Source organism: Girardinichthys multiradiatus, chromosome 12 (genome assembly GCF_021462225.1).
Source record: "Girardinichthys multiradiatus isolate DD_20200921_A chromosome 12, DD_fGirMul_XY1, whole genome shotgun sequence".
NCBI lineage: Eukaryota > Metazoa > Chordata > Actinopteri > Cyprinodontiformes > Goodeidae > Girardinichthys > Girardinichthys multiradiatus.
Genome location: NC_061805.1, coordinates 42,033,464 through 42,058,109, shown reverse-complemented (window position 1 = coordinate 42,058,109; position 24,646 = coordinate 42,033,464). Strand labels below are relative to the sequence as shown.

Here is a 24,646-nt window from a genome sequence, read left to right as displayed (position 1 = left end):
GGTGTTTCGCCCGAACCAAATGAATAAAATGCTACAGGGCTTCAGCAGATGTCGATGCCATGCTGAGGAGATAATTGGATCAGAAACGCATCAAAAACAGGCCAAGTTACTTGGAAACTGGGTTTGGACACTCCTGATCTAAATCATGTCATTGTAGATCTGGTTGTTCTGCTTGAAGGTCAACTTCTATCCCAATCTCAAGTCTTTTGGAGCCGCAGGTTTTTCTGGTACTGCTCTGCATTTAGTTCCATCCATTTTTCTATCAACCCTGACCAGCATCCCTGTTCCTTATGAAGAGTATCTGCACAGCATGATGCTGCCACCACCATGTTTCACAGGGGGGTGGTGTTCAGGGTGATGTTGCAGCGTCAGCGTTTCAATACACAGTGTTTTGCATGTAAGCCCAGAAACTACAGTTTGCTCTTATTTCAATTCAATTTATTTACAGTTGTGTTCAAAATAATGGTGTGTTTAAAAACGCGAGTAAAACTCAAATCCGTAGAATAGTTTCTTTTTCCGTGCATTGGGAACACTGCACATTATACGCTAAATCAAACCATGAAGAAAAATGTATCAATTCTTTAATCAAATTACAAAAAAATTAACGTTTGGATGTTCAACAAAATAGCAGTGTCCACATTTTTCTTTACAAATTTAAATATTTACTGTATAACGTGAAAGATCTTTGGGATTTATCATTCCTGTGAATCATTAAGATAATATTTAGTTGTATAACTACAGATTCTGAGGACTGCTTCAAATCTGTGTTGCATGACGTCGACCAGCTTCTGGCACCTGTGAAAAGCTGTTCCAGCCCAGGATAATTTGACAACATTCCACTGTACTCTGAAGTTCTTGGTTTTGCCCCAGCACTTTTAATGTCACACCACAGGTTTTCAATTGGACTAAGGTCAGGGGATTGGGCTGGCCATCCCATAACTGTGATTTTGTTGATCTGGACCAAAATGCGGCTTACTTTCTGGTGTTTTTGAGGTCATTGTCTTGTTAAAACACCTACTGCAATGGCATTTCCTCTTCGGCATAAGGCAACATGACTTCTTCAAGTATTTTGAAATATGCAAACTGATCCACGATTCTTTATATGCGGCCCGACACCATAGTAAGAGAAACATCCCCATATCATCATGCTCGAACCACCATGCTTCACTGTCTTCAGAGTGGACTATAGCTTCATTTCAGTGTTTGGGGGTCAATAATATTTCATCAATCCTCAAAATGTTTCTCCATTTCTCTTTAGGCCAGTTTATGTATTCTTTGGCAAATTGTATTCTCTTCAGCACATCTTTTTTTTAATAGTGGTAATCATGTTTAACTTCAGACCTTCTCTGATCATTAATGGGCTGAGTCTCTGACATTATGGTTATCCTTCGATCCATTCAAATGGTAGTCTTTGTTTTTTTCTCCACGTCTCTCTGGTATTGCTTTCCATTTTGAAGCAATGGTGCTCATTTTACTCATTTCTACACTTGAATACGGCTCCATCAATCAGTTATTCAGTTACACGAAAAGAAGGATGCAAATAATAAATGTTGGTCCAGTTGTTTTTCTATGACACTTACACCTACCAGTAAATTATTTGCTCTGTGGTAATTTGTTTTCTACCACAAACAGGGATTGATCTGGTTAGTCTAGTTGGACTGCCATTATTTTGACCACAGCTGTATATAACACCAATTCACAGCTTATGTCAGTAAGATGTTCAAAGTTTGGTATTTTCTTATCTCCTAACCCTGCTTCAAACATCTCCACAACTTTCTCCTTGACTTATCTGCTGTGTTCCCTTGATTTTATGGTATTGTTTGTTCACTGATGTTCTCTAGCAGCCCTCTGTGGCCAATGGATCTCACTGGATTTTATTGAAGAGGATCAGATTAAAGAGGTCTGAATACAAATGCATGCCAAAGTTTGGAAGTTTTCACATCTTAAACATTTCAAAAGCCATGTATCAATTCTTTACTCTTCATAGTTATGTGCTGCTTTGTGTTGGCCTATCATAAAATCTCAAGAAAATACATTGAAGTTTATAGTTGAAGTGTGATAAAATGGGAAAAATATCAAGGGGGTGTGGATACTTTTGTCAGGTGCTGTATATTTAGTGAGGTCTCACCTGTTTAATGCGATCCCAGTTGGACTTAGCCAGGTTAAAGCTGCAGCTGGTCGCACCGGGCTCGTAACCCACCACGCAGAGTTTAGTCTCGGAGGAGAAGCCCTCAGCCTTTGCCGTCACTCTGTACTCCCCCGGATTCAGCAGTCGCCAGTAGTCCCCTGTTGGGGCTGCAGTGAAAAAGAAAAGGGGAGAGATTCATGTTTGAAAGCTTAAAAGTTAAAAAACATGCAGTAACTGTGTTTAAATAGGGAAGAAGTGTCGTCACCTGTGGTAACATCATGGTTTATACCCTCCACAGATATTGTTGCGTTTGCGATAGGATTCCCCTGCTGATCTTTTACAATGCCTCTGATGCCACGGTGCACCTGAAGAACAGGAATGTCTTCTTACTGCTTAATAGTATGAATGTTGTTGATGCAAGCTGTAATTCTGCTTTTTCAAAAACGTCTGAGGAAATCAGCACACAGCCACACTGAAAAGACTAATTATAAACTTCTCCAAAAAGGGGTTCACATTTCTTAAAGTTAAGTTTTGGTTGACTTCCTTTCCTCCCCTCACAGGACATTGTTTGGTAAACTCTAATTTATGATATCATATAACAGCACAAGAACTGCCTTGAAGCAAGCTGTTCTCCAAGCCAGATCAAATTTAGATTGTCTAGGAGTGTCTTAAGCAGGAAAGATGGTGGAAAGACAGGTAGAAAGGAGAGATATTCTCAGAGCAACGAACAACCGTGAATTAATTAAACGCTACCGGCTCGATCATGCAGGGATCCGCCCCCTAAACAGTCGGGTAAATGAGCACATAAACTTCTATAATAATCATACAATTATTAATATAGAGATAAGAGAAACCTTATCATCCCTCTAGGGTGAAATTAAAAAGTTTCAGCTGCAGGACAGGGTAAAGATGCACCTCTAGTAAGGTAGAGGAAGGATAAATAAATGAAAACAATAATAACCACAAATAAAGAGTGAAGAAAATGTACAAATAACATAGTACTGAAGAATTAAAATATTTGCATAACATACAGTGAAATGCTTTCAAAAATTAACATTTGAAACAAAAATGGGAAAAGTCAAAACAGAAGCATATATAAATACAAACTAGTCAGGATAAAGTACAATAATCTAAATACTATATACATAGAAGGATATGAGGTGAATCAGTATTTGCTGTATTGTACATGAAGATGTCAGCAGCCTAAGCCTAAATGGTCATCTACATCTCCCTGTCTGTGGAGTTGTTCTCTGGTGCACTGCAATTTCCTCTCTAGCTTCTGATTAGAGCAGGTACCAGAGCTGCTCACATTCCAGGCTGGTGCTGAAAGCAGAGGTTACGATGCATTGATCTGCTCGGCAATGAGCTCCCAAGTCTGCCTCTTTGTTCGCACCACAATCCCGAGGCTAAATCTACCTTTCAACACTCCTCTATTCATCTTTATAAGCTGTGGCAACAGCAGGTACAGCTTCTCTGTCCAGTTTGGTTTTTTTCTCCACTTTGTTTTGGTCGTTTTACCAAATCAAACCTCTTTATACAAGTAAAATGCTGGCAACTTCTTGTATAAAGAGGTTTGATTTGGTAAAACGACTAAAACAAAGCGGAGAACAAAAGGTGGAGAAAACCAAACTGAACAGAGGAGCAGAGCCTGCTGCTGGAACAGCAAATCAATGCGTCGTTTCCTCTGCTTTCAGCACCAGTCTGGTGCTGTCGAGCCGGTAGCTTCCTTTTATCTCACTGTTTATTGTACAGAGAATATCTCTCCGTTCTCTGTCCTTCTGTTATTTTCTCTACTTAAGACACTCATAGGTTCACTAAAAGTCCTCCTCACTACTCTTAACATTTCTTCACGTTAGGAACTTTCTTAAGGCCTAAGTTGCTTCATAAATAACTTTTAGCTTGTTGAGGGAAAAATCTTAGAATTTGAGAAATTCTAAGATTTTTCTTAGAATGACGTCACTAGAAGCTACTTTTAGTCTTAGGATTCTTTGTGAATGGTTACATTGCTGAGACTCACCTGCTCCATGAAGGTTAGCATTGCTTCTCTGTTTTTTTCCCACTCCTGTGCCAACTCACTCTGATGAGGGAATTTATCACAGCCCAGGAATATGGACAACTCATAGCAGTTGGTGTGAAGATAGCTGAAGTCATTCATACCTGGACAGAAGATCACATGTACATGTATTGATGCTTCCTTTGTCCTAACCTAGGGAGGAAGGATAGTTCTAGGATAATAATATTCTAAATCATCGAATTCAGGTGTTCAAATCACTTCCATGGTCACGTTTATAAAATCCAGCACCCAGACATGCAAACTGTTTCTACAATCTTTTTTTTTTTCTTAGGAGCTCAGTGAATTCCAGGTTGCCATCTTTGCAAGATGCCCATTTGTAAAATTTCTACATTACTTAATATTTCATAGTTATCTGTTAGTGGTATTAAAGCGAGGGAAACGACTGACAACAACTGCAACTCAGGCATGAAGTGATAGGCTGTATAAAATCAGAATACAGATAACAGATGCTGAGGCATTTAGTGTGCAGAAATTGATTCAACAGCTACAGACCTTCAAACTTTATATCACCAAGTGCAATACAAACACCTCCTCTGGATTCGAAAGCAATGAAGATGTGCTATCTGGAGTGAAATATTTTACTCCTCTCCTCAGTATTTGCCTGACTGTATTTTGCCAAGTATAACGATTCGTTAACAATTCCCATAAACATGTTCCTGAACCTTAAGGCAGCATTCCTAAACGATATGAAGATGTTTTAGTTGCAGATGGTGGACCAACTCCTAATTAAATCCTATATATTAAGAGTAAAAAGTTATTGAAGTTCATGTTTGACTAAATGGTGCATATCAACCTGAGAACATGCACTGTATATTATGCCCACCAGGGTGTGCTACAAGATCAAGCAGACGGTTGGGTTTTTACTTACTCCCAGTGACTGGCTTCCACTTTGCCCGGTTGACCATGCCGAGCGCCCCTTCGGGTGTGTCTCCGTGGCAGGATCCATGGTAGTTGTGTGTCATGGTCAAGTGTGTGGAGGCGTACGACACAGCCAGCCACCTGAACAGGGACTCGTCTGGAGTTACCCGGGGCTCGTCTTCGGGTTCAGCATACTGGTGTCCAGCCCCCCGCCCTCTATCATCCTCCTCTTCCTCCCTGTGGCCATAACCCTGGCTGTAGCCGTGGTCATACCCGTGGTCGTATCCAGGGTCATACCCATGACCCCGCCACTCTTCCTCCGGCTGTGCATATCCTACACTTCTCCAATCTTCCTCTGGCTCCTCCTGGTATCCCCTTCCCCACTCGGTCACATCAAAACCTTCATCCTCGTACCTGGTGGACATTTTGCTAGTTCAGCCTTTCAACACAACTCTGACTTATGTAGTAGACAAGGAAGGAAGAATTGCAAAGCAAAACAACCAGAGAATCAAAGGTTTATGTGAAGAAGGAGAGCAATAAATTTATTGAGGAAATGTCATACTGTCTCTTCTTGCGGCTGCGGGTTTGCTGGCTCTCGGGAGGCTTGTTGAAGCGTAAACTGTCATAAGGATAGGCCACAATTGCTTCTCCGCCTTGGAAGTTTGCACCCAACACAAATGGATAGCTATTCATCCAGGAGATTATGGCTCTGGTTTCCACTGCAATCTGGAGCAAAACCAGGAAGATGAAGATTAGAAAAAGCTTTATCTTCTAAATGCAAAATATTTAAGGTAAATTTATCCAGATAACCATCATATTCACACTGCATCAGGCCAAATGTGTTATAGACCCAAAAAACAACTGCACCCAACAGCAAGCATTTTAAAGACATATTTGGGAGTTCTTTACCAAGGAATTAGACTCAAAGTTTTCTGGCATGGGCACATGATGGTTGGGGGTAAGTTTAGGCACCATGCCCTTATCCTCAGCATCCCACAAGATGTTGTTCAAGTCAGGAAAGTTCTGGAAGATGTCAAAGCCGTCCTGAGTAAAGTGTCCCGTGGTCCAGCTGCTCAGCTCTGAGCCCTTCAGCGGGAAAGGGGAAAGATTACCTGATGAGCACACTGACCAGAATTGCTCACTTTGATTTGTCAGTATTCCTTTTTGTTTCTAGATATTTACTGGGGACACATGATTGCTTTTCTTCCACTCACCACTTCAAAAGCTCTCTCATGCCCATCGGGGTTGAGGGAGGGCACCAGGTGGATGCGGATTCCCTCCACCAGGCGCTGGGTTCTGGGGTTCCTGTCTTTGTATTCTTTGCACAGGTACTGCATGAGCAGCAGGATCAGCTCTCTCCCCACTGCCTCGTTTCCATGGAGGCCGGCCGTGAAGCGAAACTCCGGCTCACCTGAGGAGACAAGGGAGGACACCTGATATTGTCTGTTAACCACAATTTACAGACGTCCACCTGGTTTTTGAAGGAAACATCAGTGAGATTATCAGGAAACTGCAGTTTTACCCCATCACATTTCACACTGCTGGAATATTTAAAACAGATGTTTGGTATTTTTGCTATTAGGATAGATATAATGATATGCACAAGAATTCATAACATTTGAACTTTTTAACTTCTTTTGCATTCCAACCACAAATCTTAGTATATTGTAATAGCATTTTATGTGATATAAAAACACAAAGTAGCGAATTAAATCAAAATCTAAAACCAGTGGGGCACATTCACGTATATTCAGCCGCTTTAATATGACACCCCTAAACAAAATCTGGTGTAATCGATTGGCTTTAGAATTCAGAGTCCATTTGTGATTTAATATTGGTGTAGATTAGGTCTCCACAATATTAGGAATCATCGGTTGGGATTAACAAACATTTTCCTCACAAATGTTTTCTTTGTCATCATTATGTTCTGCATCACCCTGGAACTCAGCATCTCAGCCTCTAAGGTCTTGATCCAGAGATATGAAGGAATGGTTTAGATCCGTGGTCTGCAACCTTTAGAGTCCAAAGTGCCATTTTTTCTTCAGTCCAGCTTAATAAAACTTGTGTAGAGTCGCAAATGCAACATGGCCATTTGAAAAAAAGACAACTTAGAATTTCCACCAGCTATCTACTGTAGGAAATTTATGTTTAAAGTACACAATTTAATTCCTACTTTGCAAAAAAAAAAAAGATGTATAAATGTTCTTTATGGGATCTTGATATTTGTGGAAAATTATGTAAAATTTACCCCAGTAAAAAGAGCTTAAAAAGGTAAAAGCACATATTTTACAGGATAAGTAGATCTAAAAATATTACTGGTACTTTTAGTGTCATTCTGTCGTGGAAATCCAATGTAATTATTCCATGAAAAAGTTGCATTTGTTATTATATCTACATTTAAAAACATTAGTTATTAGTTAGCTATAAAGAGCCATTGTGGAGGGTCTAAAGATCCAATTGCGACTCCTGAGCCGTGGGTTGCAGACCCCTGATTTAGATTGAAGCATTTTCATGTACTGGAATGGCCTAGTCAAAGTCCAGACCTAAATCCAAATGAGAATCTGTGGGAACCTGCTGCTCACCCTCCATCTAATCTATATTGAATCAAGGTCACTAAATACATATGCCCACCACACTATTCAGAATGAAAACCTAATGAAATCTTCCCCCTTTACTTTCTAATTAGACACTATTGGTCTGGTTACTTTTCTACTGGTCTGTCACATAAAATACAGATAACACACAGTGTAGTTTGCAGCTTGAATGTGGCAAATTGTGGAAGGATCCACAGTGTCTGAATACTTTTGCAGGTAATGTACTTTGACCAGAAACAGATCTTGGTCGTGCTCATATTCTCACCTATTTCATGCTCTGTGGGATTGCCAGAGATGATCATTGCCATGATTTCCTGTCCTTTAGAGCTGCGGCCCAGGCTGTAAACGCTGGTGATGTTGGGGCACTCCTCATGCACAGACTTCATGAGCTGGATGAGACAAAAGGGAACACATATGAGGTGTTAGACAACAAGCAGCTGACCATCAAAGATGAGACATTAGAGAGCTGCACTGCCTTACTGGATTATGCTATGTTAGTTTCAATTAGGGCTGCACAATATAAGGAAATGATGCATTTGTGGTATTGTTGAATACTGCAGTCAAAACATCAGAGGTGAAAAGTATTTCCCTCGTTTCTTACATTCTTATCCATCATTATAATTGCTTCAATCACTCTCTGTGGACTTTAGTATCTTAAGGTGCTTCCATCTTGTCAGGTGATCCACTGCAGTGAGACTCCATTCAACAGGCTGAATATATTTTTGACAAGGTGCAAATTCATTATACTAATTTATCAAATATATTATGCAAAAAATATTTCATTCTAAACAGTCATTTGTAATATTAGATTTTTCACAGTCTGTAATTTATTGGAAATATTGTCCAACCTAGAGTAATCTAAAGTGATAATCTTTGTCAGGATGACCTTTCAGGGATACTCACTTCAACCATCTCTGAGTAACTGTGATGTTTGAACTTCAGGTAATCCACAGGAATCACCTCATTCTGTCTGTACAGAGCATCACCTGTATCTGAGAGTAAAAACTGATTAAACCACACCCCTCTCCATGCGTGTTACATTGAGGGGTGTGAGGCTCACCAGGCAGAGGGCAGCCGAGGACCTCAAGCCTCATGCACAGAGAGCCGTTCCAGCTCTGAGGGATGATTCGGATGTAGCGAGCGAGCACAGGCTCCGCAAGCCGGTTCATGACAGGAGTGTCTTTGTCGCCGTTTCCAAAGAACAGCTGGACGTGAAAGGAGAGATGTTAGGTCAGGGAATCAGAGGCTGAGAAGGAAGAGGCCACACAAATTTAGGTAAACTCACCCAGTCAGCATATCCATCATGAATGGTGGTCCATTCTCTGCTGTCATTGCTGAAAGCCAGGAAGTAGGATGTCACATAGTCACTCCTGAAATGAAAGATCGGAAGGTTATCATGTGGAGTTTATTACTGAGATGATAGGGTTCATGCTGGTCTGTGTTTGTTCGTTCTTTACTCGTTCAGGGAGTCTCGTCCTTGAGTTATAACTCCAGTGAACTCGGTCTCCTTGCGAGCATCAATCTCAAACCAGTGGATCCTGTCCTCTGAGTTTGCACACCACGCTCCACCTCTCATACTGTCCTCGTCCTCAGAGCCCTGGGAACCACAGAGACCAGAGTGTCTGCTGCAGAATCATCTGACTTATTGACAGCTTGGGCACTAAACTAAAAACATGCAGCATAATTTAATTTAAATTAATGTTTTTCTAACTTTGAATCAGCAAGCCGAAGTGTGTTCCTGACTTAATAACTTGGTTGTTTATAGGAATCTCTGATTAATGGAAGTGACTGGCTCAGCAATAACCGTATTTTCCAGAGCTGCTGGGTACTCTTGTGGCTTTTTCAGCCCTGACTGCGTACCTGCATGTTGAGGCGTGCCCTCTGAGGAGAGAACCTATACTGAGACATAGATGAGGCTGTGAGCTGGTCTGACTCAATCTTACGGGACTCCATGCCCAGAGGAGGACATTCTGTCACATGTAAAAGGACAAATACACAAAGAAGGAGATAAAACATTATAAAAGCAGATTTTTAGCATCTTTTCCAGATTTGAAGGGATACTGACTTACTTTTTGGCTCCTTATAAACACGTGGTCTGTTCCTGGCTCGCTCCTCTGCCTCCTTCAGTTTCTGTGCTCGTTCTATCAGGAGTCAGAAGAAGAGTCTGAATGAAAAATAAATTGCACAGTTTTTCCAGAACATATTTTTGTCTTTCTCTACCCAAAAACGATCTAGGAACTTCTATTTGCTAAAAATCCTCTTGAGGATGTGAAGAGCTGGCATCCGATAGAAGAAAGGAATTTGAAAGCAAAACCAGATGTTATGATTTGGCCTTCAGTCTAAGTTTGCTCTAATAAAACTCAGGCCATCCTGACCTCAAGCAGAACAGTGCCAAAGCATATGCAAAATAAGGATAACAAGACTTGTGATCCTCACGATTGAGTTAAATGCTGATATTAAGTAGAAGCATAATTGTTTCTACACTCCACCTTTCTATTTGATACATACACCTAAACTGCAGAAATAAGGACAAACTACTGAAAACTACAACATCCTTGTTGTTACCAGGTTGAACTCCCTTTTACCTTTAATGGTTCCTTAATTTTTAATGGTATAATTCAACAAGGATTTATAAACATTCCTCAGAGGTTATGGTCCATATGGAATCGTCACACAGCTGCAAGGAATTTGTCGGCTGTTGATCCATAATGAGAATCTCCTGTTCCACCACAACCTTTAGGGTGCTCTCTTGGATTGAGATCTGGAGACTGTTTTGGCGTTTGGAGTACAGTGCACTCATTGTCATGTTTAGTAGGGAACCTCTTTGAAATGGTTTGGGCTTTGTAATAAGGTGTATTATCCTGGTATAGGGAGGCATCAGTAGAAAAGGAGGTCATAAAGGGATGGACATGGTGAGCAACGACATTCAGGTAGACTGTGGTGTTTAAATAGTTCTTGGTTGGTACCAAGAGGCTTAGGTGTGCCAGGTAAATATCCCTCACGCCATTAAACCACTACCAGCAGCCTAAAGTGTTCATCCAATGCAGGACGGATCCATGCTTTCATGTTATTTTCGCTAAAGTCTGACCCCACCAACTAAATCCTGCAGCTGAAATCAGGACTCACCCAACCCAAGCTGTTATTTTGCAACTTTGGTGAATCTGTGTGAATTGTAGCATCAGTTTCCTGTTCTTAGCCGACAGTAGCGGTTCCCAATGGGGTCTTCACCTGCTGTACCTAATAAGCTTTAAGTTTTTGTATTGTTCGGATTCAGATGGTTCCTGGCATACCTTGTTTTAACAAGTGGTTATTTGAGCTGCTGCAGATGCATTTGTATTATATAAACCCAGTCTGCTCATTTACATACACAGAACAGCTGGATAATGTTTCTCTATCAGAACATTAAAAACCTGAGAGAAAGGTGTTCTTCATTCATAAATTATAATAATGGTTTTGTTCAATATTTAATCTATTTGGACATGGTTGATATAAAGGGAATATTACTTGTAGCAACCCAAATTAAATTTTGTTTAGGGCCCCATACCACTTTGGACTAGTTCCTCCTTGAAGAGTAGAAGACGATTCTCTAACACAGGTACTTTATTTTTGTTTTTGACTCACTGAGCTGTTTGCCATGACGATGCACTGTTATTTCAGCTATGTGGGTCATTGTTACAGTATTAAATTATGGAAACATCTGCTCTGAATTAAGTTAGAACTCTTTTTACCAAAAATCCACCCTGGAGCAGACCATGCCTGCTGAAAGTGGCCTTTTGACTCTGTTCCTGTTATTTGCTCTAAGCTTTACTCCCCAACTACCAGTTAGCCTGAATGCACAGAGCAGACACGTGGCAGCAGAGACTGATTGCATTGAGCATGTTTTGAGTTTTCACATTTCTCATCTGAAAGCTCTGCCATTTTTTTCATAACTCCAATCTGATCCAAGAAGTTTCTTTTCCGTTGATTTGTTTGCTTATTCTTAAGCTCACAAAAATTTCTGAACTTTTAGCATGACTAATCTCCATGCTGTTTTGACTGGATAAACATTGGTCCTTTTTGTGCCAGTTAAAGCAAGACTCTTCACAACATCTGCTGTCTCTTCTGAGAGACATGAGACTAAAAACAGTGAATGTGTTAGAGTGTTGTTTTGTTGTCTGTTAATATTTCTGTTAGGTCACAGTGTTTTTTGACGTGATTGAACAGAAAGATAATTTCCAAAAGAGTTTGGGTAAGTCCACATCTGGGTTCTCTTACCTCTCTCCTCCCTCTCCCTCTCTTTCTTGGCTTCTTCTCTTTCTTTCTCTACCCACTTTTCATCTGTGTCATAGTCCTTTTTCCCTGCAGCAGAAAAAGAGAACAACTGGTAACTTTAGAGGCGTCTATGAAGATACGCCTTTCTAGTTTAAGAGCTAGAAACAAACAGAATAAGGTCATTTGGGATCAGCTTTTATTTTGCAAAGTTATTGACTGCTTGTCCTTCCTTGAAGTTGCTCTCAGATGGAGGATGTATGTTTCCGACATCCAGTAGCTTCCAAAAGTATCCAGACCCTTGATGATCCAGACACTTCTTAATTGGCATGTTACAAACACAATATTCGCAGCTGTAACGTGGCAAATGGGTTTTATTTGGATTTTATGTGATAGACCAAACAAAGTGTTGGATATTGTGAAATGGAAGGAAAAATGTTTTGCAAATCAAAATCTGGAAAGTTTCATTTTGTCTCTGTGTGTTAGGGGTTGTTGTTCTGCTCGAAGGTGAACTTCCACTTCTTTTAAAGCCTCTAACAGATATCATCAAGCATTTCCCAGTATTTAGCTCTTCCCATCAGTTCCTACCAGCTTCCCTGTCCCTGTTTCCCACAGCCTGATGCTGCCACCACCATGTTTCACTTGTGTGTTCAGGGGGATAAGCAATCTTAGTTTTCTTCCACACACAGTAGTTGAGCTTGTAGATCAAAATGTTTTATTTTGTTTTTGTCTCACCAGAGCACCTTTTTTAACATGTTTGCTTGATCCCCTTCATAGCTTGTGACTAATGACTAATAGTTGTCCTTTCAACAGATTTTCCCAGCTGAGCTCTGCAGCACTGCTGCTCCTCCAGAGCTATGATGAGTCTCTTGGCTCCTTCTCTGGGTTAGCTGTCTCCTTAACTGGCCTCTCAGCATAGGTAGACTTCCAGATCTTGGTAGATGTACAGCTGAACAATGCGTGATGATATGTTCAAAGCCCAAGCTATTGTGTTATAACCTAAACATGCTCTACATTTCTACACAGCTTTCTCTGTAACCTGTTTCCTGTGTTCATTGATCTTAATGATGTCGCCTTTACAGAACAGCTGTTTTTGTTGCAGTAGTTTTTTAGGGGTATCAGAGTAAAGAGGTAGTTGAAAGGTCAGACACATACCACATTTTGCACAAATATGTGTTACTTTGTTTGTCTTGATCTACCAACTAAAATAAATTGATGTTTGTGGTTTTAATGTGACAAAATGTGAGAAGAGATATAAATACTTTTACAAGGCACTGTAAATACATGGCTTTCAAGTTTAAAAGCTGGAAAAAAAACGCAGTAAAAAGTTCACCAGGTATTAATCTGGAAAGTTTGTCACCCAAGTGATTTATTCACTTCAGTTTTTTTTTAGTTTAGCATAATAAAGAACATGTGGGGTTTGGGACATATTTGACTTGTGAATGTGCACTTACTCATTCCGTATTCATCATAATCATCATACCAGGTCCTTTCAAAGGGAGCAGAGGTTGTGGGTTCGTCTGTGTTAAAACAATAACATCATCAAAACAAAGTTAGAAACCCTATTCCGTCTGCTGCTTTACAAGTGAGACTTTATGAGATTACATAGTTAGGAGTTTTATACATTAGCCCTGCCCCGATTTGCTCGACCACAACATCAGATCTGCTTCTGCGACACCCGCCTATAATCAGGTTTTTAAAGCTTTAATCTACATTTACAGGAATCATAAATTAGTCGGGATCTGATGACAGGGCTCCTTCGAATGCCACAACAAAACCGTAGACGGTAGACTTAGTGGATCCAAGCAAACCCACCCACCCTTGTCTGCAAATGTAGGGTAGTTTGTTGAACAGACTGCTCTAATGTTGTTCCCATGTGCTCATGAAAGCCACAAGAGGAACAGATATTCCATATGCCCCCTACTTCTGGAGACGTCTCACTAGTGAATTGCTTGACTGAAAATTTGCCACATTTTTTCTGATTGGATGTTAATTTTCTAAGACGCTTGTGTGACAGCAGTCACCTGGGAGGGCTTCCACTATGATCTCAGGGCTGACCTCTTCAGGGTCAGGATTTGGCAGATTATCTGGAAGCTCAACTGCAGGAGGGAAAAACAAAGCAGAAAAAGAGTTTAAAGGGTAAAACTAAGAGTTATTTAACCTGACAGAAAATGCAATACAGAGTGAATTAATACAAATGCGGAAAAACTAAAGTTTGAGGCAAAATACTGGAAACACAGAGTAATGAATAATGCTGTAGTGTCAGCGGCAAAAACTATTCCAGCGTCTGTGGAAAAAATAATACACTTGAAGATCTGTTTGACCTAAGCTGGAAGCAAAAAAGCAGCAAAGTTTTTATTGCTGTGTCTGCAGAAAACAAAGCAAAGAGGAATCAGAGTCCCAAACATACGTGTTGCATCCCAGTAATCGCTGCCGTCTGTCACAACCTTCCCAGGGGCCCCGGGGGTCGGGTCCACCTCCCGCCAGTAGGTGTCATAGTTATCAGTCACTGTATAGTAAGGTTCCTTATCATCTTCCTTCCAGAAGTCATAGTCGAAGATGGGCGGTGAAGTCGAGGGCTCTTCTTCAAACGATTTCCAGTAGTCAACGTAGGCGTCGGTCACGGGGTCAGATGGCTGTCCTTCGTCTGGTTTCCAGTATAGGTGTGGGGGGTCAGTGCTTGGAGATGGACTTGTGTCAGCCCCCCAGTAGTCATCGTCTGATTTCCAGTAGTCATTGTCTGATAGAAAGAGGAAGAAGCTCACATGCAGATATTTTTGTTGTCTAATGACTTGGGAATTTAAAACTCCATGAAACTAAATAAAACAACATTCCAAACATGTGGAGATATGCATGGCCCACTTACCTGTACCGGGGTATACCAAGGCCTTAACACGTTACCATTTATCTGTATGCAGCAAAGAGAAATGCGGCGAGCCTCCTCCCTCACTTGTTGCTGTATACTGCCAGTCAGCTGGCTGAAATAAGGTTTCTACATTTTTCCCTCACTTGCAAGAAAGACAAATGTATCTGTTTGAAAATATTTTCCCTCACAAAAGACAATTACAGTATGGAAAGATGGCGCCGCAGATGGTCGCCTCGGCGTGTTGGTGCGCATTGTTTTGTTTTGTTTTTTGCTTTAAAACGGTCTTCTGTGATGGTACCCGGAGCTCTCTCACCAGAGAAGAACTCATGAACATCAGGGCTACTACACCAGAGGAGTTATTTCCAACATTTCTGCCTACTGCTCTGGAATATTTGGACATTCTGGTCAAAGGTGCGCTCACCTTTGTTCACGCGGTGAAACGCCGGAAGAGAGGGAAACGGGCTGGGGTGCTGGTACGACTTCGCCAGCGTGGACTACGAACACCGTTACCTGGAATATTTCTCTCTAACGTGCGCTCACTTCCCAACAAAATGGAGGAACTACAACTGTTGTTGGGGAAAAACATGGACTTTTATTCATCGGCAGTTTTGTGCTTCACGGAGACGTGGCTGTGTGGATTAATACCGGACTCTGCGCTGCAGCTGGCAGGATTCCAGCTCTACAGAGCGGACAGAGACACGGAACTCTCCGGCAAAGCGAAAGGTGGAGGAATCTGTTTTTACCTCAACAGTGGTTGGTGCAACGACGTGACAGTGATTCAGCAGCACTGTTCTCCAGACCTGGAATCCTTCATCATAAACTGTAAGCCTTTCTATTCCCCCCGTGAGTTCGCTTCGTTCATCCTGGTCGGTGTTTACATCCCGCCGCAAGCTGACGTGTAGGTCGCACAGCGCATGCTCGCCGACCAGATACTGAGTGTGGAGCGGACCAACCCGGACTCCTTAGTTATCGTCGCTGGTGACTTTAACAAAGGTAATCTGACCCACGAACTCCCCAAATACAGACAGTTTTTAAATTGTCCGACCAGAGAGGACAACATTCTGGATCACTGTTACACCACCATCAGAGACGCTTATCACGCCGTCCCACGTGCTGCACTGGGCCAATCCGACCACATCATGGTCCACCTGATTCCTGCATACAGGCACAAACTTAAGCTCTGCAAACCTGTTGTGAGGACGACAAGGAAGTGGAGCAGTGAGGCTGTGGAGAATCTCCAGGCGTGTTTAGGCTGTACAGACTGGGATGTGTTCAGGACTACTACCAACAGTCTGGACGAGTACACAGAGGCTGTGACTTCCTACATCAGCTTCTGTGAGGACAGCTGTGTACCATCATGCACCAGGGTGAGTTACAACAACGACAAACCCTGGTTTACAGCTAAACTCAGAAGGTTAAGACTGGATAAGGAAGAGGCCTTCAGGAGTGGGGACAAAGACATATACAGAGAGGCTAAGTACAAGTTTGGCAAGGCAGTGAAAGAGGCCAAACGACTGTACTCTGAGAAGCTCCAAAACCAGTTCTCAGCCAACGACTCTGCGTCTGTCTGGAAAGGGCTCAAGCAAATCACCAACTACAAGCCGAAAGCCCCCCACTCCATCAACGACCGACGCCTCGCCAACGACCTGAACGAGTTCTACTGCCGCTTTGAAAGACAAAGGGACAGTCCTGCAACCATCTCCCACGACGCCCCCCAACAGCTGCAGCCACAATCCACCACCCCCACCTCCCCAACCTCAAGAGGGGCCTTGGCACCTCCAACCCCCACCCTGAAGTTCCCCCCCACCAGCCCCCTACCCACGCCGAGGACGGCTCTTTCCATCCAGGAGAGGGACGTCAACAAACTCTTCAGGAGACAGAACCCCCGGAAAGCTGCTGGTCCGGATTCTGTCTCACCGGCCAGCCTGAAGCACTGCGCTGATCAGCTGTCTCCAGTCTTCACAGACATTTTTAACACCTCACTGGAGACATGTCATGTGCCAGCCTGCTTCAAGTCCTCCACCATCGTCCCTGTTCCCAAGAAGCCAAGGACCACAGGGCTTAATGACTTCAGACCCGTCGCCCTGACCTCTGTGGTGATGAAGTCCTTTGAGCGCCTTGTGCTCTCACACCTAAAAGACATCACCGACCCCCTCCTTGACCCCCTGCAGTTTGCCTACAGAGCCAACAGGTCTGTAGATGATGCAGTCAACCTAGCCCTTCACTTCATCCTCCGGCACCTGGACTCCACAGGAACCTACGCCAGGATCCTGTTTGTGGATTTCAGCTCTGCCTTCAACACCATCGTCCCAGTTCTGCTACAGGAGAAGCTCTCCCAGCTGAGTGTGCCCGACTCCACCTGCAGGTGGATCACTGACTTCCTGTCTGACAGGAAGCAGCGCGTGAGGCTGGGGAAGCACGTCTCTGACTCCCTGACCATCAGCACCGGTTCCCCCCAAGGCTGTGTTCTCTCTCCTCTGCTCTTCTCCCTGTACACCAACAGCTGCACCTCCAGTCACCAGTCTGTCAAGCTTCTGAAGTTTGCGGACGACACCACCCTGATCGGACTCATCTCTGATGGTGACGAGTCCGCATACAGATGGGAGGTGGACCATCTGTTGGACTGGTGCAGCCAGAACAGCCTTGAGCTCAACGCTCTAAAGACAGTGGAGATGGTTGTGAACTTCAGGCAGAACCCAGCCCCACCTGCCCCCATCACCCTCTGTGACTCCACAATTGACACTGTGGAATCTTTCCGCTTCCTGGGAACCATCATCTCCCAGGATCTCAAGTGGGAGCCAAACATCAGCTCCCTCATCAAGAAAGCCCAGCAGAGGATGTTCTTCCTGCGGCAGCTGAAGAAATTCAACCTGCCAAAGACTATGATGGTGCAATTCTATACAGCCATCATTGAGTCCATCCTCACCTCCTCCATCACCATCTGGTACGCCGCTGCTACAGCCAAGGATAAGGGCAGGCTGCAGCGTGTCATTCGGTCTGCTGAGAAGGTGATTGGCTGCAGTCTACTGTCGCTCCAGGAACTGTACACCTCCAGGACCCTGAAGCGGGCAGGGAAGATTCTGGCTGATCCCTCCCACCCCGGTCACAGACTCTTTGAGACTCTCCCCTCTGGCAGGAGGCTGCGGTCCATCCGGACCAAAACCTCACGCCACAAGAACAGTTTTTTCCCATCTGCCACCAGCCTGGTTAACAAAGCCCGGAAACCACCCTGACACTCTCCCTTTACCCCACACCCCCCCTTTTTTTTGCTGACAGGACACCTGTAACCTGTAACTCTATGCGTTACATTAACGCTCAGCTTGGACTCCTGCTTACTTGCACTGCTTTACTTGCACAATGATCACCTGCACTGTTGTATTGCTCTTGCATCTTATACTGCTCTATATTTACTCTCACTCACTTAAAACTGTGCACTTATATTTATATTATATTGTAGATATGTTTGTACTGTTTAATTTGTACTGTATTGCACCGACTACGCCAAAACAAATTCCTTGTATGTCCAAAAACGTACTTGGCAATAAAGCTTTTCTGATTCTGATTCTGATTCTGAAACCAAAGAGGCAGCACCTATCACTCTTATTAAGACAACATTGCTTTGAAACTGCAGTTGGCAAGCTATGTCTGTTGAGCTTACCAGCTACAGGAGCAGGCAGCCTATCTAATTAAGCAACTAACATTAGCTTGTTATACATGAATTACTCAATAAAGAGCAGAACATTAAAATATTCTGCATAATAAGCAGCTGAAAACCACTACTGAAACTTTGTAGATAATCAAAACGTTCTGTTATTTTAGTTCCTCTGGGAACAAATGTTACTTTTCAGTGTTAAATAAAACCAGTTAGAGATTCTACATTATTATAAACTTTTTTTTTGTAAATAAAGTGAAACCATGGTATTTTGCACAAGGTTATGTCCTACCAGCCCATGCCATTTTGGAACTAAATATAAGTGAGGTTAGTAGTGTAGTGGACAGAAGGTATTTTGTGCTCTTAATATATTGAATATGTTGGGACTGTGCATAAAGGCCCTGTTGGTCTTTAATTTAAAGCCAAATATCAACTGCTAATTTTTTTAAGAACAATATTTCCTCACCTGTTAAACTGTGTTCACAGTTTAAAAATAGTATTTTTTTTTACTATACCCTTCTCAAACTCAAACACTTTGAAAACACAACAGATGTCAGTTGGAAAAATAAATCATGCTGGATATGCATACTGATATGGAATGGGTAATGTGTTAGGAACAAAAGTATGCCACATTATTTTATGAAAATGCAAAATATCAACCCACAGAGGGTTTAATCCAAAGTCACAGAGAAATTTTAACCGAACAACCAATGCAGCCGGCAAGTCCAATTTGTTGAAATGTCACTGCAGCAATTCGTAGTAGTCCTCAGTAGTTTGTATGGCCCCACTGTGCTTGCATGCAGCCTGACAATGTCGGGGCATGCTTCTTTTAATATGACGGATGGTGTCACAGGGTATTTCCTCCTAGAGCCTGACCAGGGCATCACTGAGCTCTTGGACAGTCTGAGGTGCAACTTGGTGGCGTCGGACGGACCTAAACATGATGTCCAACAGATGTTCTATTGGAACCAAATGTTCTATTCATTCATCCTCCAGGAACTGCCTGCATACTCTTATCACATGAGGCCGAGTATTATCATGCACCAGGAGGAACTGAGGTCCCACTGCACCAGTGAAGGGTCTAACAATAGGTCTAAGGATTTGATTCCGATACCTAATGGCAGTCAGGGCGGCATCTTTTATCCTGTACAGGTCTGTGCATCCCTCCATGGATATGACTCCTCAGACCACCGCTGACCCACCACCAAACCGATCATGCTGAACAATGTTGCAGGCAGCGTAACGTTCATTACAGCTTCTCCTGTCTCTTTCACTGTGCCTACTAGAGGACGTCTGTTTCTAATGGTTTAGCCAGAGACATTCATGCCAGTGGCCCACTGGAGGTCACTTTTTAGGACTCTGACAGTACTTCTGTTCCTCCTTGTACAAAGGAGCAGATACCGGTCCTACTGATGAGTCAAGGACCTCCTACGGCCCTGTCCATCTCTTCAACAGTAAATGTCATCCTCCTGGAATCTCCTCCATGCTCTTGAGACTGTGCTGAGAGACGTAGGCAATGGCATGTATTGATGTGCCATCCTGGAGGAGTTGGACGGCCTGTGCAACCCCTGTAGGACCCAGGTTTTGCCACATGCTACTAGTAGTGACACTGACCCTGGTCAAATGCAAAAGTCAAAAAAATGAGGAGGGAAAAAGTGTCTGTGGCCTCCACCTGCAAAACAATTCCTGTTTTGGGGTTGTCTCATATTTGGCCGTTTAGTGCACCAGATATTAATTTCATTAACACCAAAACACGTTGATTAACAACGGCCTCTAATTCTTAACTGACCAGATCAATATACATCCTGGGCTAAATAGTCTAGTTTTGTTTGTTAGTCATGTTTGTTGATTGTGAACCAGCGTCTATTTGCTTACTATGTTTCTGCCTTGTGGAAATTAGGCAAATCTGTTTATTTGATCTGAGAGAATGGATCTAAACCTTTTGGGTAAAATCCATTTCCACCTGGCCTTTTCTGGGCTGGACCAGAATCACAGAACCAATAGTACAATGTGAGACACATTTTTAATGATTCCACACAGAATCCTTTTTTGGATTTTCTTTTTTTTATGTCATGCTTTAACATTCCCTGTGTCTAATCCTGCAGATCCCGTTTTTTACCCCTACAATTCATTTAGAAGCACTGGACCATTTGACTAGAATAAAAAGGCAAGCCTCTTTTATTGTAGTAGCATAAAGACTTAGCATAAAACTCCGACGTTTAATTTGAGTACATTTATTCAGTGGACAAAAGGGAAAACATTGTTTTTAACCGAATTACCAGCACAAAAACTGGTGAGGCCTCTTACAACTCCCTTAAAATATATGTACCTAAGGCAATTTTTATGTTATGTTTTAAGATGACCTATATGTCGAGGAACCTTTCACTAGTATACCGTTATTACTTGCTTTTGTGAAGTTTAAATGTAATATAAAACGGAGGGTAATTTTTCTATTCAAAATGGGACAGACAAGAGAACAGGCAATTCAAGTAAATTAGTTGTGTGTTAATCTTCATAAGGAAGTGGCTGCAAGAGAAAAGCTATTTGCCTAAACGTGGTGAAATTTAAAGTCAGAGCAATAATTAAAATGTTAAATATGATGCTAACCAGAATCAGGATAGTAGTCAGGCTCAGCGTGGGGCTCAGTGGGGGGTTCTGTTGGAACTGCTGGAAGAATGACAGACCAGGTCAGCAAAACTCCTCCAAGTCAAAATGAGTTCAGATCAAAGATGACTGCTATGTTTATTTCCTCACTTGTTGTGGTGGGTGGGAGGGTTGTTGTCTGCCTGTCTTTCTTCTTTCCCTTCCTGTCAGCTTTAGGCTTTTTGGTGGCGTTCGGATCCTTTGGTTCTTTGTTCTTCTTTTTGTCCTTCTTCTTCTTTTTGTCTTCCTCCGGTGCTCTTCTTAGCCTGCTCAAAATGCCTGGAGGAGAGGAGAAGTAGTCAGAGCAAATATTCACCAAAAGATCATTTTTTTTCTAAATCCTGCTCTGGAAACCAAGAGTAGTCTGACCCGAATTCAAAATAACTGCATCTTACAAGCTGACAAACGCACATCTGATATCATCCAAACTATGATTCAAGAAAGTAAAATTTTTTTTGTACTCTTAAAGTTTATACTATTGCATCATCTGGGAGCAAAGTATTTCTTATCTAACTTCTAGCCTGTGAAACAGTGCTGTTAGGAAGAAACAAGACAGCTGGATTTGTTTCAGTGGTTTCTTGAGATTCATCATTATTACCTTTTGAGGGTGTCTGAAACTCAGCTAAGCTTTCATGGAAAACACAGCTTTCTTTTTCCATTAGCTGTGTACCATTGGCTCAGTTTCAATTATGCTAAATCCGTCAGCATACTCACTAAACACACAATTCTCACCTCAGCATCTTCAGCCAAGTTCATTAAACAGCTGATTTGATCTCATGTTTGTTATTGTCAACAAGGAAGCTCCAGAAACAAGGCCTTTGATAAAGTGCATGAAAATAATGCCGGGGTCAACACATTGTAACAGTGGGCATGTACGAGCAATGAAGATTCCATGTATTTTCCGACTTTCAAACAAGCGGGAAACTGGAAAGAAATCACCTCGGAGATTATGTCACTCCGATTTCCTTGTTCCGAGTTCCGAGGCAAATGGAAAGCAACATAATCTTCCAGGGCTACTTGGGGGCTTGGAATAGATCAGCATCTTCAAAACAAACCAAATCCAATGGGCCAGCACTAAGTTTATCTGGCATCTGGTGTGATCTAAATAAATGAACTGGTGGTGGGCAGGTGAACATCTAGACTTTCTCTTTCCAGCTGGAGCTCATCAAATGCTGATTTACGCTAGGTTTATGTCTGTAATTTCTCTTTCTTACTCAGACTACAGTGCCTTGCGAAAGTATTTATGTCACCTAATCCTTTCCACAAAAATTTACACTATTTGATACTAGGTGTGTTTACTGGAATTTTAGTAGCACCTAATTGTAAAGTGGAAGGGAAATAATGATGAAGATGCATGTCTGTTTAGTCCTATTTATTCGGATACCTCCAAATGAATTCAAGCACAATCAACTGTCTTCAGAGGTTACATTATTTGTAAATAAACTCCACTTTTGTGTAATTTAATATCAGTATATACAAGAATATGTTCTGCGAAGGCCTCAGAGGTTTGTTAGAGAGCATTAGTGAACAGCGAGCATCATCAAGACCAATGAACACAGCAGACAGGTCAGGGAGAAAGTTGTGGAGAAGAGTTAGAAAAAAGAACAATATCCTAAACTTTGAACATCTCACAGAGTCCTGCTCAATCTATAATCAGAAAATGAAAGAGTATGGAACAACAGCAACCTAGCAAGACACGGCCATCCACCTAAAATGAGAGGCCAGGCAAGGAAAGGATTATTCAAGAAAGCAGCTAAAAGGCCCATGGTATCTCTGGAGGAACTGCAGAGATTTATAGCTCAGGTGGGAGCTGTGACTCCCTCATGTTGTGAACACAACGTTTAGTTTAGTACTCCACAATTTTGAACTTTGAGCTTTGGGAACTTAGCTATGGGAAAGTGGCAAGAAGGAAGGCATTACTAAACCAAAACCATGAAAGGTCATGTGCGCTGTTTGCCACAAGTCATGTAGGGAACACATCAAGCATGCTGAACAAGGTTCTCTGTTCAGATGAGACATGCAGAACGTTATGTGGAGGAAAGTAAAACTGCATATCACCCTGAACACGGCATCTGAACAGTACAAACAGGGTGGTGGCAGCATGGTGCTGTGGGAATTCTTTTCTTCAACAGGGACAGGGAAGCTGATCAAAACTGAAGTGAAGACAGTTGGAGCTAAATACAGGGCAATCCTGATAACCTGTTAGAGGCAGCAAAATTCTTGATGGTGGATGCAGACGTTTACATTCCAACCGGACAATGACCCCAAACGTGCAGCCAGAGAACTTAATCCAAATCTGTGGCAAAATTAAAAAATTGTTGTTCACAGATGACCTCCATCTAATCTTGAAGGTTAAGCTATTTTGCAAAGAAGAATGAGCAAACGTTCGGTCTCTAAATGTGCAAAGCTGTCAGAGACACACCTCAAAAGACTCCCAGCTGTAACTGCAGCAGAAGGTGGATCTACAGAGTTTTGATTGAGTAGATTGAATGCATGCCACATTAAGGGCAGCGCCTGTGAGTGGGCAGCAAAGCCTCGGTGACCCGTCTCCCTTTTGGATGGGTTGTACTGGAATTCTAATTTCCCCTCAGTGAAGTATCTTTGAATTGAATTGAATTGAATTTTTTGATAATTTTATTTATTTTTATTTATGATCCGTTATATTAAGTCTTGCTAAAATTAATTGAATTTTGTGGTTTTAATATGATAATATGTTTAACATGTGAATTAGTTCAAGGTATATGAACAGTTTGCAAGACACTGTTTACCTCACAGTTTTATTGTTTTGTCTGTGACAAGCAAACTTCACTTAGCTTACCTGCCTGTGAGGTCCCTTCTGTCTCTCGCTTGGCCTTGAGGCTGCCTCTAAGTGGGTGTGGGTTCACTGCAAGATCTTGCTCGCTCTCTGGGTCATCCAGGGACTTGTCTCGCAGCTGATCCCCTGTCTGCTTCTCCTGCAGGAGAGAAACTATTCCCCCGGCACTCCTCCCTCCTCTGGGAATCAGCAGGCAGCAAAGGGCCAGCAGAGCCACAGACACAGTCACGGTTTGGCTTTTCATATCTGCTAAAAAATCCTTTGGTTTTGGAGTTTATACGTCTCTTTGTCAGCTGACTCCAATTTATCCTCCAGAAGCTTCAGCTATCAGCCTCTTTTCAATGTGTTCCAAAGTTTTACTCCAGCAGGGAGGTCTCCTCATTCAGCTCCACACGTACCCACATCCACAGTGTGTCATGTCAGCTGGGCTGAGACTGGGCTAGACAGCGACGGAGGGGGAAAGGGGAGGAAAAGGCAGGAAGGGGGAAGTCTGCAGAAACAAAAGAGAAAAAGAGAGAAAGACTTAAAGCAAAGCACTCAAATGAATAGACAGGACTCCTATTTGGTCAGCTGAAAAAACAAAAACAAGGCCAGAGGATCCCCTTCACCTGCAGGACGAGTCACAACAGATGTAGCGCTAAGACCTCAGATTGTGGGGCAGGGCAGGTGGGGCCCAAGAACACTGGGTTTGATACTCCTGGTTTTAAGTAGAAGCCGTCTGCTTTATGTCTGCAAGTCCTGTTGAATTCCTCAGCTGTCAGGAGAGAG

At 42.4% G+C, this 24,646-nt stretch overlaps 1 protein-coding gene across 2 annotated transcripts in view; it reads right to left on the bottom strand.

Annotated features, from left to right (window-relative positions):
* Window positions 1-24,646, bottom strand: part of aebp1b (AE binding protein 1b) — a 25,794-nt gene extending 1,148 nt beyond the window's left edge. Inside the window, exons 1-22 of one of the 2 annotated variants that reach the window (XM_047381529.1) lie at window positions 24,487-24,646; window positions 23,882-24,368; window positions 21,175-21,342; window positions 21,028-21,087; window positions 14,313-14,642; window positions 13,927-14,001; window positions 13,357-13,422; window positions 11,909-11,992; window positions 9,724-9,795; window positions 9,515-9,624; window positions 9,112-9,251; window positions 8,940-9,024; window positions 8,715-8,859; window positions 8,558-8,646; window positions 7,920-8,043; window positions 6,275-6,471; window positions 5,970-6,146; window positions 5,623-5,786; window positions 5,071-5,474; window positions 4,146-4,285; window positions 2,394-2,493; window positions 2,129-2,295 (exon numbers count right to left, since the gene is read on the bottom strand). In XM_047381529.1, coding sequence (XP_047237485.1) covers window positions 2,129-2,295; window positions 2,394-2,493; window positions 4,146-4,285; window positions 5,071-5,474; window positions 5,623-5,786; window positions 5,970-6,146; window positions 6,275-6,471; window positions 7,920-8,043; window positions 8,558-8,646; window positions 8,715-8,859; window positions 8,940-9,024; window positions 9,112-9,251; window positions 9,515-9,624; window positions 9,724-9,795; window positions 11,909-11,992; window positions 13,357-13,422; window positions 13,927-14,001; window positions 14,313-14,642; window positions 21,028-21,087; window positions 21,175-21,342; window positions 23,882-24,122 — 3,138 coding nt within the window. In that variant the 5' untranslated portion in view covers window positions 24,123-24,368; window positions 24,487-24,646. The remainder of the gene's footprint in view (window positions 1-2,128; window positions 2,296-2,393; window positions 2,494-4,145; window positions 4,286-5,070; window positions 5,475-5,622; window positions 5,787-5,969; window positions 6,147-6,274; window positions 6,472-7,919; window positions 8,044-8,557; window positions 8,647-8,714; window positions 8,860-8,939; window positions 9,025-9,111; window positions 9,252-9,514; window positions 9,625-9,723; window positions 9,796-11,908; window positions 11,993-13,356; window positions 13,423-13,926; window positions 14,002-14,312; window positions 14,643-21,027; window positions 21,088-21,174; window positions 21,343-23,881; window positions 24,369-24,486) is intronic. The other variant, XM_047381530.1, reaches the window with a different exon arrangement.